This window comes from Amblyomma americanum, chromosome 10 (genome assembly GCF_052857255.1).
Source record: "Amblyomma americanum isolate KBUSLIRL-KWMA chromosome 10, ASM5285725v1, whole genome shotgun sequence".
NCBI lineage: Eukaryota > Metazoa > Arthropoda > Arachnida > Ixodida > Ixodidae > Amblyomma > Amblyomma americanum.
The window spans coordinates 26,708,541-26,724,528 of record NC_135506.1 but is presented as its reverse complement, the minus strand read 5'-3'; the positions used below and the strand labels follow the sequence as shown (position 1 = coordinate 26,724,528).

The window sequence follows — 15,988 nt, the reverse complement described above, 5'->3', positions numbered from 1 at the left end:
GCTCTAGTTGGCACCAGAGGCGAGAAAGCCATGTGAAAAACCACACTGACTTCTATTTTTGTGCAAAAGGAACTCAAGATGCCTCATGCCTCCAAGTCTGTCACGGCTGTAGCCCCGTCTGCAATGTCAAAGCCTACGTTGCAAGAAATAGATTCGCCGTATCTACCTCGTTTCAGCAGTAACGGGCTGCAGCCTCGTGGTTGGTTAGCGAAGCTTAGTGTTGTAGTTGAACGTACCTTCCGCTGATTCAGCCAATTGGCGATCACCTTGAGGGATCGATCCTCCGAGGAATCAAAATTTTATTATGCTGCAGTGTCATTTTAGGCAGAAACGTTGAACTAACTTTAATGAGACAAGTCCGGGAACGCAGTGGCGCTAATGGCTTATCTAGTAGAGCAAAGTTCAAGCAGCCCACCCTTGGGCAAAGCGACAGCTGATGCCCTCAGTCACAGCAGAATTTTACTTGTCGTCCATCGATTAGAACCCTTTTTGTTGTTGTTGTTGTTTCTAGATCCTCAAAGGCAGCGTTGAAACTACAGAGGGTGCTTTCATAGTCCTCATGACGGATGGGGATGAGAACGAGTACCCGTATATCAGCGAAGTGCTGCCGCAAGTCATCGCGTCAAAGGTGGTCGTCAGCACCCTGGCCCTGGGGGCCGCGGCCGACCCCAAGCTGGAGGAACTGGCCACCAAGACACGCGGGAAGGCGTTCGTCTTCAGCGACCTCCGGGGGAACGTGGCGCTCGAACTCGAGAGCGCCTTCGTTTCTTCAACTACGACACAGGCCGACAGCACTGCGCGAGCACACACGGTACGTACGATCCTGTGGTCGTTGCTGTTTGGTGATGGTTTCAACCGTAGGAATTATATACAGTGTAGGAAAAAACTCTCTGGGACGCATGCTCCGTGAGGGAAACCGATAGCTCTATTATTAGCCACCGGCTGAGGACCGCGCTTCTACAAATGAAAGTCAAAGTCTTGTCTTTCAACTCCACAAGTGAGTAATCGGCTTCGTTTAGGGAGAACGCGATCCAGAGACTTTTGTCCCCGACTGTACATGTTCGATCAGTGTTAAAGGGAACACTTAGCTCATTCACGCAAGAACAATATTTATATTGGCATCAGTAAAAACCTTGAAACAGGATAAAAGAGGTCATGGTCCTAAAGTAAAACTATATGAAAAGCTTTCAGTTTCAATCACTCTATTCTAAACCACCCTACTGTATCTGATGCTGCTGAGTATTCCTCTATGTAATAGGTACCTCATCGCCGCGTTTGCCTCGAAGAAGCTACCACTGAGGCGAATGTGTTCTTCGAATCTATAACCCCACATGTAAATTTATAGGTGTGCCCTGCCTTTTAATGAGCTTCGACATGCGCTTTGGACATATGCTTCTCCTGAAACCAGTGTATTGAGGGACAAGTTGTAGGCACAAGAAACGTCAGCCCGCTTGACAATGGCGCTCGTACAGGTGCGGACGAAGGGACAAATTGTGCGCACACTGGAGCCCGCACATAGAAATTATCAGTGTGTAAAAGTGCACTAAATTTCAGGAATTAAAAACAAAATAGAATAGGGTTCTGATTCGTACTTTGTGAAAGAAAATAGCGCAAAAAATGGGACAAGAGGTAGAAAGGCCACCCATGAGCGCTGATTTTTCGGCGCGTTTTTTCGGATGTTTTCTTTCACAATGTTCAATCACCAACTCTCCCACCGACGTCGATTAATTACTCTTGTGCGTGCTATTAAAGTGTTCGCTTGCAGGATACCTAGGCCTGTAGGCATTAGGAGAATTTGTTTCTGAGATAGTTGGTGCATGATCTAAGACGACTACAGCCAGCAAATAGGCGCCACACAGGAAATATTACATGTACACGAGGACGAGCCCTCGCACATTACATGGCTTGAGAACTTTTATGAGGGCCTGTAGATTGCTAGCTATACCTTATCTCGAAGATAAGTGTGTTGTGCACGCGTGTTTTTCCCTCTGTGGCATCGATTTGTTGTCTGTAGTTCTTTTGGACTTTACGCAGTGATGTCCCATTGCCCAGTGCGCTAATGAACCAGAACGGCTGTAGAACGATGCGCTGGAATATGTTAATACTTCTGATATGCTTTGAAAGCAGAGTTCTCCTTGCCTATCGCAGATTCGAACATGCAAAAGGAGTGCCAGGCAGCAGCCTATCTGCACTACTCGGTGGTCGCACCGCACGTGGCTTGAGAATGGCCTGTAATTGGCTAAATATAAATGGCCAACACTGTGGGACAAAAATTATGAATATTGAAAAATTGCAAGGTACTGTTACAAAAATATTGAAGGTAAAGATCCATTCTCTGACGTATAGCAAGAACTTTCTTTAAAAGTGTTTCCAACGCTCGCAACGAGCAGTTAAGAGTGCCATAAGAAACCAAAGGGGAACGCTTTTTATGATAGCAAAAATGTTAATAGCAAAAAAATGCAAGCCTGCCGACGGGAAATCTGTGCATATATTGATTGCTATAGTGAAATCTCACAATTAAAAAAAAATTGCACCCAGAATCTCTTCCCCGTTCAAAAATGCTTTTGTCCAGAATTTTTGGCTATGTCCTCACACATAAGGCCAGTCTGTTGTCGTTCCCGTTATTCTTTTTAATTTTAGTTTCCTACTAATTTAACGAAGATAAGCCTACTTGGAACGTAACTATACGTTGTGAAAACGGTTTTATTATCTCTGATCGTTATTTCACAGCAACGCATCAAAAACTTCATTTCGCAGTGATTTTTCATTTGTTAACATAGACGAAATTGCTCAGGCCCCTAGTGGCGTCTGCAGCCTGTGGGCATTTGGTGTACCGTGTACTGCCACACGTGCCTCAGCACGAGTGGGTTGGACGAATACGCGCCAAATACTGTGCATAAATTTACCGAGTCTGAATGAAATGAAATACTGATCATTTAGGCGAAATCAAACGCACTGTCTTTTTTGCCCCCCCCCCCCCCCCCCCCCTCGACAGGGGTAACGTAGAGCAATGGTACCTGTTCCTCATTGTGGGCTTTCTCGGCCAAGCAGAACGCTAAACACGACCATCCTGAACCTAAACAGTGTGCTGTTCTTTTCAGCCTTCAATTAGTCTCCGCGCTCTGAACGCTGAGGCGTAAGAGCCGGCCTAATAAATGTAGACCAGAACACAGAGTTCCCAGCTCAGACTCAGTCAGCGAAAAAGCTTAAACATGTGCAAGACATACTCAGGTTTAAACACTCTTTAAGCGACCCGCCGCGGTGGCTCAGTGGTTAGGGCGCTCTGCTACTGTTCCGGAGTTCCCGGGTCGAACCCGACCGCGGCGGCTGCGTTTTTACGGAGGCAAAACGCTAAGGGCCCCGTGTGCTGTGCGACGTCAGTGCACGTTAAAGATCACCAGGCGGTCGAAATTATTCCAGAGCCCTCCACTACGGCACCTCTTTCTTCCTTTCTTCTATCACCCCTCCTTTATCCCTTCCCTTACGACGTGGTGCAGGTGTCCAACGATATATGAGACAGATACTGCGCCATATCCTTTCCACAAAAACCAGTTATAACTATAAGCAGCGCAGCTCACCAAAATTTACGCTGCGTCCAGCTTCTAAGGAGCCAGTGAACTTAATTTGATTTAAACACTAGATATCTTTTTTAACTCATTAACTAATACAGCACCAGCACGTTTTCGGAGAAGGGGGAAAAGGGCTGACGGGGCGCACGCTGCTAGTCGAATTACTACGAAAATTCTCGCGCGTTTCGCTCCTACAAAGTGCAATCATATCAACGGCCAAGCATCGGACAAGCTCAGTGAAAGCCAATCTCTTCACGCACGTTTCTTTCCTCTTCTGTTTTTTTTTCGTGATTAATTCATTAGTCCTACTTCCACTTACAAGACGGGTTGTATTAAATTATCTCATCGCAACTTTCGCGTCTCTCGACAGTTGGTGCAGGACGAGGAAGAGTTCACAAAAGTGCTGGAGAAGAAGTTTCGAGTGGACGCCGACGTCGGCAACTCGACGGTGGTCTACGTCAAGAGGAACAGCCCCGGGACAGCGCGAATTCAAGCTCGACTCATCGACCCTAACGGGCGGCCATGCCAGGCCTGTCAGCAAAGTAGGAGCGGGGAGGACATAGCGATCTCCATCCCGAGTCCCGCAGCGGTAAGCCACCCCCTAATTTAATACGACGCTCCTGACCTCTTTGCACATTTCGTAGAAGACTTTCAATGGTTCAAGATGCTCGTCGCTACTGGACGGATGCGGGCATTCTCACTGATACAAGGCTGCACAGGGGGGGGGGGGGTATATAATTTTCTGCTTTATGCCCACCTCAGTGCAACATTCACACCGCCTTGTTGTTCTAAATATCAGATGCTTTTCGTTTATAACTATTATGATAATGAATTTTTACGGAGAAATAACGGCTTTTGACTAACAGCACCATGCACTCTAAACACAAATACGCCTATAATGGGGGACCTCTCATCCATTCTTCTTTCGCTCCCTCCTTTATCCCTTCCCTTACGGCGCGGTTCAGGTGTCCAACGATATTTGAGAAATACTGCGCCATTTCCTTTCCCCCAAAGCCAATTATTAATATTATTATTATTATTATTATTATTATTATTATTATTATTATTATTATTATTATTATTATTATTATTATTATTATTATTATTATTATTATTGGTAAAAAGTAAGTAAGCTTTTTACTCCTTTTTGTTTAGAGTGTGGCGCGAGGCATTTTTGTTTACACCAATCGAGGTCGAAGACCCTGTTACGGAGCACTTAACCCCAAATAACCCAAACAGTAGGCCAAGGAAAAGGTTGTACCCATTATATCACCTGTAGCAAACCGGCGGCCCTAGGTATTAAACCTCACACCTACCGCATGTGAGGCGGATGCTCAAACAACTAGGCCACCGTTGCTTAATTTTTTTTCATTATTGCCTGAATTCGGTAGGCCACCGTTGTGGTGGAGATTTTTGTTTATTACATGCCACTTGATGACTGGCATCTAACGGTTTCCGCCATCACAAATACTCATTCCTGCCGCTCTGGTGTCCACAAGGTTGGAAACTGGACACTTCACGTGACAAGCTCCACCTCAGACACAGTGGAGGTCAGCGTCCGGGTCAAGTCCGAACCCAGAACAAAAGACGACGAGCCGATACGTGTCTCGTGCGAGATGAGCAACATGCTCGTGGACAAGTTCGACAAAGCGATCGTCTACGCCAAGGTCACCAAGGGCAAGAAGGTGGTTCTGGACGCCGTGGTCTTCGCCACAGTTTACCGTCCGAAGATGCAGGACGCTCCACAAGCGATAACCATTCCACTTCACGACGACGGAAAAGGTGAGACGCATCGCTGATTAGGTTAATACTCACTAGGCTCTCTCACAGCACAACACTAATACCGGCGAAGAATAGGGACAATATACGAGTGCTTTTCTTAGAACTTGTCCAGCCTCTTTTTCTTTCGTCCTTATTTGAGGTGTAATATAGAAGACAGAAGATACGAGATTATAGGATTTTTTTTTTTTTGATGGGAACCTCTCTGTCAATCACTTCATAACTTACCCTCTAGAAGCCTTGGACGAGCCAGACACGTCATAAACCGACTTTCGTGTGCTTTCTGGTGCTCCATGTCTGGTTTAGAGGTGACCAGGGACCAGTACACCTCTTCACCATGATTCCTGACCAGAAGGTATGCCGTCCAGCCCTTGATTACATCATGTCTGGCGTAATTTGAATTGGGTTCGTTCAAAACATTCTGTTTTGTTTGCCGACAGATGGCAGGACGGGAACTAAATGATTATTTGGTTTCATTCTCGAAAACGAATGTGTCTGTTGGGGAGTTAACGGTACTCACTTTAATAAAGCTTTTCTTCCTCCTCCTCCTTTGATACTTTTGAAACCTGAGGCATATGAAGAGGATTTTTTCATATTATCAAAATTGATTAATAAATCCTTCGAATAACCAACAAAGCACTGCGCCTTACTTGAAGCTTTCCTTTTGTTTCCGCATTTTTTTCTTTTTTCTTTTTCTTTCCTCTTTTATTCCTACTCTTCAATATTACTTTCATTCCTTTCTTTTCTTTTTCCTCTCTTTCTCTGTTCAATTTATATTTCCTTCCTTTTTTCTTCCTGTATAGTCCTTGTAAAAACTACACAGTCCAAGGGGTCTGCTTCTGAGCCCTGCAGCACGGCTCCTCTTGGATGCTCAGCGACACCAATCACACGAAGGCGGGACTAATTCAAGTCCTCAACCCTCGGAAAGTTAAGACTGTCAAATGTGCTAAAGATCCCCGCTACACGGCTTGGAAGCAGATACCTTGGGCTGCATATTTTTGACGAAGACTGTACATTCCCTGAACTTTTTCCCAGATCCCGATGTTCACCCAGACGACGGCACCTACAGCGGCTACTTCACGCAGTTCACTGGCAAGGGTCGGTACGCCGTGGCGGCGCACGTCTCTAACCAGAAAACGACTCGCCTGGCCGAACCGTTGAGTGGCTCGGGAAGCTTTTTCACGACGGCTTTGCTTTCTGCGACGACGGGTTAGTCTCCATCTCTTAAAAAATGGCCTATAGATCAGTATACAGACTCCTTATAGACTATATCGCCTTCCTGTAGGTATTTTTGTCTATTCGTAGTCTATAGAAAGTCTACGGACAAAAGTCTGCTAAAGTGTATGGCCTTAAGTCTATAGATTGTCTATGGACTGTCTGTAGGATATGTATTGCCTATAGTCCGTTCTCTAGGGATTGTCTACAGAGTCTATAGACTTTATAGACAAGTGTATGGTCAGTCTGTAGACTGTCTAACGAATTTTTTGTAAGAAAGACTGGACATATATTCTCCGACTTTGGCATTCAGGCGCCCTAAACTTATGCCGAAAAAAGAAGCTTCTTCCTGTGATCGCGTGGGCTGCACCTCACTGGAAAGAGTGCTAGTGTCATCAGGGCGTTATTGAATTCCGAGCGGACGCCGGCTTTGCTGGCGCTTGAATGCAGGGGCATACCGGGAACTGAAACATCAAGGCTTGCGTAAAATATCGATGCTTTTGATTCTCTTCTATCCGTCTTTATTGTCTTCCTTACCAAATGATCATGGTGATGCATCTGCATGATACATTTGCAGGCACCTGCACGAGGCAGGTGAGTCCTCAGCAGGCCGAGACATGGCCTGGGTGTCGATGATGCGTACGTTATCCGGGAGAGCAGTCTAGTTCACTTGTTTTGCCAGCGCGGGGTTGGTGCATGACAAGAAACTAACAGATGTATTTTTTCTTTAAAAGTTTACACGGCGGTGGTAATAATAATAATAATAATAATAATTGGTTTTTGTGGAAAGGAAATGGCGCAGTATCTGTCTCATATATCGTTGGACACCTGAACCGCGCCGTAAGGGAAGGGATAAGAGAGGGAGTGAAAGAAGAAAGGAAGAATTAGGTGCCATAGTGGAGGGCTCCGGAATGATTTCGACCACCTGGGGATCTTTAACGTGCACTGACATCGCACAGCACACGGGCGCATTAGCGTTTTTCCTCCATAAAAACGCAGCCGCCGCGGTCGGGTTCGAACCCGGGAACTCCGGATCAGTAGTCGAGCGCCCTAACCACTGAGCCACCGCGGCGGGTACACGGCGGTGGTAAAGATTCAGTCTGAGGGTGTCTTTATCCGGACTATGCAGCATTATACCGCTCAGAGGGTGCCAAGTATAGTAGCGTATGGACGCAATGGTTTTTAGCCCTAAAACAGTATATAGGGCAACTAAGTTATAAAAATATCGATTTTGGACAATTTTTTGTACCCGCCGCGGTGGCTCAGTGGTTAGGGCGCTCGACTACTGATAAGGAGTTCCCGGGTTCGAACCCGACCGCGGCGGCTGCGTTTTTATGGAGGAAAAACGCTAAGACGCCCGTGTGCTGTGCGATGTCAGTGCACGTTAAAGATCCCCAGGTGGTCGAAATTATTCCGGAGACCTCCACTACGGCACCTCTCTCTTCGTTTCTTCTTTCACTACCTCCTTTATCCTTTCCCTTACGGCGCGGTTCAGGTGTCCAACGATATATGAGACAGATACTGCGCCATTTCCTTTCCCCCAAAACCAATTATTATTATTAACAATTTTTTGTTACCCGTGTTCGAACCCGACCGCGGCGGCTGCGTTTTTATGGAGGCAAAACGCTAAGGCGCCCGTGTGCAGTGCGGTGTCAGTGGACGTTCAAGATACCCGGGTGGTCGAAATTATTCCGGAGCCCTCCACTACGGCACCTCTCTCTTCCTTTGTTCTTTCACTCCCTCCTTTATTTTTTTCCTTAAGGCGCGGTTCAGGTGTCCAGCAATATATGAGACAGATACTGAGCCATTTCCTTTCCCCCAATACCAATCATATTATATATACAATTTTTGTATGTTTCGACAAGCTTTGTAGTCAACAACAGAGTGCAGTTCCTGTTCCGTTAAAGAGTATAAAAGAATGCGATTGGATCTACAGATCGTTCAAAAATCATGTTTTTGTTAGCTAAAAGGGCTCTAAATTTTAATCTTTTCCATAGGCATTCATTGTTTAAACTTTCAATGATTTTGGAGCAAAGGTATGGCAGGGCATAGAGAAGCCGCTGCCTTTGGCGTGTGCGGCAGATGACCAGGGACCTATATCTTGTGGGAAAACCCGGTCGGTATTTATACTATTACTCATAACAATCCTGCTTCTAGCCGCCGCGGCGAATCAGTGGTTATGGTGCTCGGCAGTTGACCCGAAAGACGCGAATTCTGTCCCAGCCGCGGCGGTCGAATTTCGGTGGAGGCGGAATTCTAGAGGCCCGTGTACTGTGCGATGTCAGTGCACGTGAAAGAACCCCAGGTGGTCGAAATATCCGGAGCCCTTCACTACGGCGTCCCTCATAGCCTCAGTCGCTTTGGGACGTTAAGCTCCGTAAGCCCAACAATAAACGGAACCAATTCTATTTCTCCCACTGAAGCGCAATAGGCCGCGAGGCTTAACGGCACTGGACAGACGCTCTCCCAAATTCCTGACAACGCGCATTGGTTACTGGCGGTCGTGGCACGTGGCGGAGGTAGCAATACGCACAACAAGAAAACTATCGGATAGACATTTTTCTGAACATCCATTTTACTGCAGCAGCCCGATTTTGCTGACGTCATTCGACAGTTCCTTCTTCAGAATGTAATCCCGAATCCTTTATCCACCCGTTTTTTGAATACGACCAACGCCAGAAGTACCTGCCGGGACGAGCTTCGAGCCGGCGTCCGAGTACCCGATACACGACTTCGTCGTGGTCAACACAACCACCGAAACGAGGAACACCACCGGCGCACCCGTGCAGACGGTGGACCCGTTCGAGCGGGTGGCGTCCGGAGGGTCCTTCCAGGTCACGGTAGAAATTCTGGAGAAGCAAGTCCCTCCGGGAGACATCCGGGACCTGGCCGTGACGGACGTGCTCCCGGGAGACAACGACACGCTCATGGTACAGCTAACGTGGACGTGGCCAGGAGCTCACCTGACGTCTGGAAACGGTAAGCGCTTTAAGAAGAGACTTGTATTGTCGAGCTTATAGTCGATTAATCTGCATATTACGTGTGGTGTTCCTGGAAGAAAAAGTGGGGAAGTTCGCAACAAATCACAGGGAAATTCTGACCAAATGCTTGACGACAGCAGAGCAAAGATAAAGAAGAGCCCTCGCGGCGTTTTCTTGTTTTTTCTTTTATTTTAATGTGATAGCAATAGAGCACATTCCGTAGTAAAGGCGGCGTGTCTCACAAAATTTGCTGAGTGGCCCAGAAAGGTCACGTTACCTTATGACATCTTCACAACCTGCCAAGCAGAGCAGGTGGCAAAAGGCCCTCCGGACTGTGAGCAAACTGCCCAACCTAGCAGATGGGAATAAAGTTATTATTGGTAGAGAGAGGTCCCGTGACCTGGTGACGTCATCACAACCTGTCAAAAAAGAGAAAGCTGAAAAAGAGAGAAAAGAAGAGAAGGAGAAGGAAGAAAAAATGGCAGGAAAATTTGGTTAGGACCAGTTCTTGGATTCTGGAAATTGGATCTCTAAACCCGTCGTATTAACATCTTAAGGTGCATAAAGTGTGGCCCAAGTTTTTGGACATCGTTCTGTTCGTGCTGCTTTACGGACTGCAATCGGGAACTCTCCAGTAATTCATGTTTCTTGCAGCGTACGCAGCAATAATTTGATTACTGCTATATACCGTCAAAATAACTCCTCGGAATGCAACTGATTCTCTAAGATAAAACTAGCTGTGCATTTCACTTATGAACTAGCAGCAATGTGGGGAAAGATGAATACAGTGCATGTCACCTACAGTGCAAGTGTACGAGATAATAATAATAATTGGTTTTTGGGGAAAGGAAATGGCACATAATCTGTCTCATATATCATTGGACACCTGAACCGTGCCGTAAGGGAATGGATAAAGGAGGGAGTGAAAGAAGAAAGCAAGAAAGAGGTGCCGTAGTGGAGGGCTCCGGAATAATTTCGACCACCTGGGGATCTTTAGCGTGCACTGTCATCGCACAGCACACGGGCGCCTTAGCATTTTTCCTCACACCCACCGCGGTGGCTCAGTGGTTAGGGAGCTCGGCTACTGATCCGGAGTTCCCGGGTTCAAACCCGGCCGCGGCGGCTTCGTTTTTATGGAGGCAAAACGCTAAGGCGCCCGTGTGCTGTGCGATGTCAGTGCACGTTAAAGATCCCCAGGTGGTCGAAATTATTCCGGAGCCCTCCACTACGGCCCCTTTTTCTTCCTTTCTTCTTTAACTCCCTCCTTTATCCCTTCCCCTACGGCTCGGTTCAGGTGTCAAACGATATATGAGACAGATACTGCGCCATTTCCTTTCCACAAAAACCAATTATTATATTTTTGATCTATAAAAACGCAGCCGCCGCGGTCGGGTTCGAACCCGGGAACTCCGGATCAGTAGTCGAGCGGCCTAACCACTGAGCCACCGCGGCGGGTGCAACTGTACGAGATTTTTAAATCTTCTCGCAAGTGTACTAGAAGATTTAAAAAACCGCATGCAACCTGCGAACAAGTCTGTCAGCTTCCTACTGACATTTCAATTGAATACGATAGTCAATCCAAAATTTCACGGGCCTTTCAACGACAAGATCGAGAGCTTATATAGATAACATAATGCCAACAAAGAACATTGTTGAATACAAAGTATCACTCAAGGCAAGAGTGATAAACAAAAAGGAAAAAAGAACAAAAGGTGCTGCACATCTCACTCAAACAGAGCCAGGCCTTGTACAAGAATGATACGCCCAATGTGCGCATTGAAGATTATTACGTTTCGAAATATTGCATTGCGTTATTTTACATTATACTACATTGCAAAATAATCCTTTACAAGTATTTCTCATTACTTTCTCTCTGGTTCATATATGGACTCATTTAGTTTTATGAGACCAGATATATAATTATGCGAATCTCATGTGCACTGTGAAACGAAAACCCTACGAGTAAAGCACCCATGCCCGTGGCTTTTACACCTTGCCACAATCTTTAGGCTATGAGGCAGATGGTGTGGGAGACGGCTAATATAGGGTTCACGTATTAATATTCCTGAATATGTAGAACAAATTTTAACTTCATTCAATCTCACGCTCCACTAAAATAGGCGTGCCTTTAGCAATGACACCAGCTCAAACGTGCTCGGCATTAGGGATGAATCAGGGATGTTATAACCAGTCATCTCTACCTGCAACGTTTCTACGCATGATCCGGCTAAATTCAAGTTCAATGTATAGAAAATTTATGATTCGATGTGAGCGTCGAGCGGATATGCGGCATGCTACCAAGCGCAGCGTTTTTCCTCGGCATATGCGTACATTACTGATGTCAAGTGAAACTCTGCCAGAAAAAGTTAGATCAGGACACCTGAACCGCGCCGTAAGGAAAGGGATAAAGGAGGGAGTGAAAGAAGAAATGAAGGAAGAGGTGCCGTTATTCCGGAGCCCTCCACTACGGCACCTATTCCTTCATTTCATCTTTCACTCCCTCCCTTATCCCTTCCCTTACGGCGCGGTTCAGGTGTCCAACGATATATGAGACAGATACTGCGCCATTTCCTTTCCCCCAAAACCAATTATTATTATTAATTATTATTATTATTATTATTATTATTATTATTATTATTATTATTATTATTATTATTATTATTATTATTATTATTATTATTATTTAACAAGCGCCAGTACATTTTTCATCAGCAGCCTTCCTAATTCGCAGCTTCTGCCGTGGAAATCCGAGCCGGAAAACACTACGCCGACCTGTACGCCAGCTTCGAAAACCAAACCGAGATCACGGGGGCGCACGTCGTGCAAGGTAACTTGGACCCACTGCCATCTGGCGCCCAGCACGTCGTCACTGTCTCTCTACCCAGTACTCTGTCATCGCCTCGACAAGACGGCACCTTCAACTGGAACGTCTTCCTGGCAGCCCGAGTAGCCAATAGTGATGGGCTCAAGTCCAAGCCTTCGAACATAGTGCCAGTGTCTTACGTTCCTCCACCTGTTACGACAACAGTGGCTACGACCACGGACGCTACGACGGAGGCAACCACGACAAAGGTTACGACAGAGGTTACCACGATAGAGGTTACGACGACAGAGGTTACCACAACAGAGGTTACCACAACAGAGGTCACAACCACAGACCCGACGACAACCGAACCTCCCACGACGACCGGAACACTTGATGCAACCAAAGGAAACAGCCAGGAGTCGCGTTTTGTCGGGTCCCCCTTGTTCTCGGTTCTACTTGCCTGCATATCATTGGTGATTTCGATTGCAATCGTGATCACAGTTTGCGTAATGATGAACCCGAAGAAGCGCAGGATCTACCACGTTATCATGAACCGACGCAGGCCACAAACTTCTGTTTAGCGCTTATATAGCAGCTCCTGCCAAACAGAACTGCCATCATCGCCTCATTGCACCTGTAAAGCCCATGGTTCTCTCCGAAAATCAATTAAAGCCCATCGTTGTTCGTACGAAAGATTCCCATAGTAACTACACGGCAATGTTTTTATTTATACCATGCTCCCTTTTTCAACTTCTGCCCTATAGTACGTATAACGAAGTTCTGTTCATTCTTTTTCGAAAATTTTCTAGGACTGCAAGCCTCTTTCAAAGCGAAAAAAACGAACATCCAAAAGCTTTGTGTCTGTCCCCATTTAATGCCTCGACTCGCACAATCTCCTGAATAAGCCGCCTTCTCCGTACTCCGCAAACAGCCGCTGCCGTCTTTAGCAACCGGCCCTATTCATCCATTCGCTACTATTTCCACATGACCAGAATGCATATACGGGAGAAACGACCCCTGGACATCTACTTGACGGTGCTTCCTCTCAGTAAAAGGGGTCAATGTAAAAGATATCCTAACGTCAGCTTTTATTTTCCTGGCCACGTGCCTTTTTTTTCGCACTTAACACTCGGACTATGTTCACAGGAAGAAACTTTTGGCAGTGAAACGAATATGCTCTTAAACGGGCAGCATTTGCCACAGGAGGGTACTGCGAAAACGATAATATAATAATAATTGGTTTTGGGGGGAAAGGAAAAGGCGCAGTATCTGTCTCATATATCGTTGGACACCTGAACCGCGCCGTAAGGGAAGGGATAAAGGAGGGAGTGAAAGAAGAAAGGAAGAAGAGGTGCCGTAGGGGAGGGCTCAGGAATAATTTCGACCACCTGGGGATCTTTAACGTGCACTTACATCGCACAGCACACGGGCGCCTTAGCGTTTTTCCTCCATAAAAACGCAGCCGCCGTGATCGGGTTAGAGCCCGGGAACTCCGGATCAGTAGCCGAGCGCTCTAACCACAGAGCCACCGCGGCCCCCCGTATATTTTCTATCGATATCCACTGGATCAAGTTGGCAAAGTAATTGCTGAGGTTCTATTGATTGGCGAGTACCCGATATGTTTTAAACGAGAGAGATATGTCCATACTGTCATTCTAAGAATTGATGCGTTATTAACGCAGAAATGCTTTTTTGGCTATCGCATCATACATTGTGAGTTGGCAAAAATCAGCCCGTTTAATGTTCTTCGACTGAAATCGTTGTCATCAGGGGCGACGTGCGGTCGCAAGTTGCCAAAAAGCGCTTTGAGACGCCTTTAGAACTCTTTGTGAGCGTCGGTACGTGTAGGGGTTATATTTGGAAAAGATGTGATAACAGCCCGCCTTATATTGGTTGGTTCGCTATACTGAAACGACTAAAGAATTGATGAAAGAGGTAAATAGAAAAGATAAAATGCTTTGTTACGCTTGCTCTCACCGAGTTTCATTAAGTATAGCGTAAACGTAATCAATTATTCTTCATTGTCATTTCTCGACAATTGCCGCCGCGGTAGCTCAGTGATTATGCTACTCGTTCGATGACCCGAAAGATGCGGGTTTGATCTAGGCCGCAGCGGTAGCATTTCAATGGAGGCGAAACTCTAAAGGCCTGTGTACTGTGCTGTGGCAGGGCACGTTAAAAACCCCCGTTGGTTGAAATTATCCCGATCTCTTCACTACGGCGTACCTCATAGCCTTAGTCGCTTTGGAACGTTAAACGCCATGAACCGAACCATAAACCATTTGTCGACAGTCTTGCAGCAGGATGTGCCCACACTGCATATCTGCATCAGTAGGTTCAGTGGAGCCAAGAGCGGGTGAACATTTATACCGCGTGAAATTTTTGTGACTTTATCACAGCAATTTTGGCATAACCTGATTATCTGCTCTAAGTTAACGATTAAATAAACGAAATTACCCACACCTTGAAACCTAACAGTAGTTCGCGCCCACAGCACGAAAGAAAGATTGGCCGCTTGCAATTGATACGGCAGATTTTTATCAAGCGCAAAGTAACTTCGCCAGTGCTGCCTCTAGGCTACGATGACGGGGAAAAACTATCGATACTTCGGCGTGATACCACTGGAGAATGCCAGCGAACCCTTCATAAATGACGATGTATATGGAAGATCTCCTGCGGATTTAACCAAAACGCAATGCTTGCAATTACATAACGGAAGTGTGAAACCGTAACCCCCGGCATACTTTAATTTGATCGCACAACTTACGCAAGCTGTTCACGTTCACATTCCTTCCTTACGGAGCGACTCGGGTGTCCACAGAGATATGTGAGATAGTCAATGCGTCATTTCCTTTCCTCAAAGAACCAATTTTCAGTTTTTTTCCTCCTTTATCTCTTCCCTTACGGCGCGGTTCAGGTGTCCAATGATATATGAGACAGATCTGCGCTATTTCCTTTTCCCAAAAACCAATTATTATTATTATTATTATTATTATTATTATTATTATTATTATTATTATTATTATTATTATTATTATTATTTCATAGGTCGTCGGCGTGCACTGTGTTCATTGGTGTCGGTGTCGACAGCGTTCTACACTGCGATGATTTTGAGGAAAAGAATGCATAACTGGTTCACTGGGTCAGTGGACACCTCAATCGCGGTTTGATATACGTGGCGGTGGTATGAGAGAGAGAGAGATGTGGGCTACATGCGTTAGCGCTGACAACACTGTGCAACGCCACCTTTACTAAACTGTCTGTCAGTTCCGACGCCACACAATAGTACCGCCGCGGGCGTCGCGGTTCACGTGCCGCTCGCAACGCGGCGCTGCTAGCTGCATTACGCTGTCGCACTACATTTAATTCAGTTCGTCGATTATGCTAACGAAACGCTGTTCAAGAGCTTTTATCGCGAATATTTAAAGTGATACAAGCGATATGATTGCATGGCATGGCTGCCGCGTTTCTAGCGGTTTGGAAATGGATTTCCTGTGACACACTATTATGTCGACAAACCGCTTGAGGTCCAATACCTATCAAAACAGACGCCATAAATCTTTGATTGGATTTTTTAGTTCATCATGCACGTCCTTAGTTTGCAATCAGCTCATCAAAAGCGGCACTGCCCTTTGGTT

At 46.1% G+C, this 15,988-nt stretch overlaps 1 protein-coding gene across 2 annotated transcripts in view; it reads left to right on the top strand.

Annotated features, from left to right (window-relative positions):
• The window catches only part of LOC144106456 (calcium-activated chloride channel regulator 1-like), a 28,915-nt gene extending 15,304 nt beyond the window's left edge, over positions 1-13,611 (top strand). Inside the window, exons 9-14 of one of the 2 annotated variants that reach the window (XM_077639275.1) lie at positions 512-811; positions 3,940-4,158; positions 5,069-5,351; positions 6,384-6,557; positions 9,246-9,542; positions 12,276-13,611. In XM_077639275.1, the coding sequence (XP_077495401.1) occupies positions 512-811; positions 3,940-4,158; positions 5,069-5,351; positions 6,384-6,557; positions 9,246-9,542; positions 12,276-12,931 (1,929 nt within the window). In that variant the 3' untranslated portion in view covers positions 12,932-13,611. Of the gene's footprint in view, positions 1-511; positions 812-3,939; positions 4,159-5,068; positions 5,352-6,383; positions 6,558-9,242; positions 9,543-12,275 lie in introns of both variants that reach the window. The other variant, XM_077639274.1, reaches the window with a different exon arrangement.
• Positions 13,612-15,988: the final 2,377 nt, after the last annotated feature.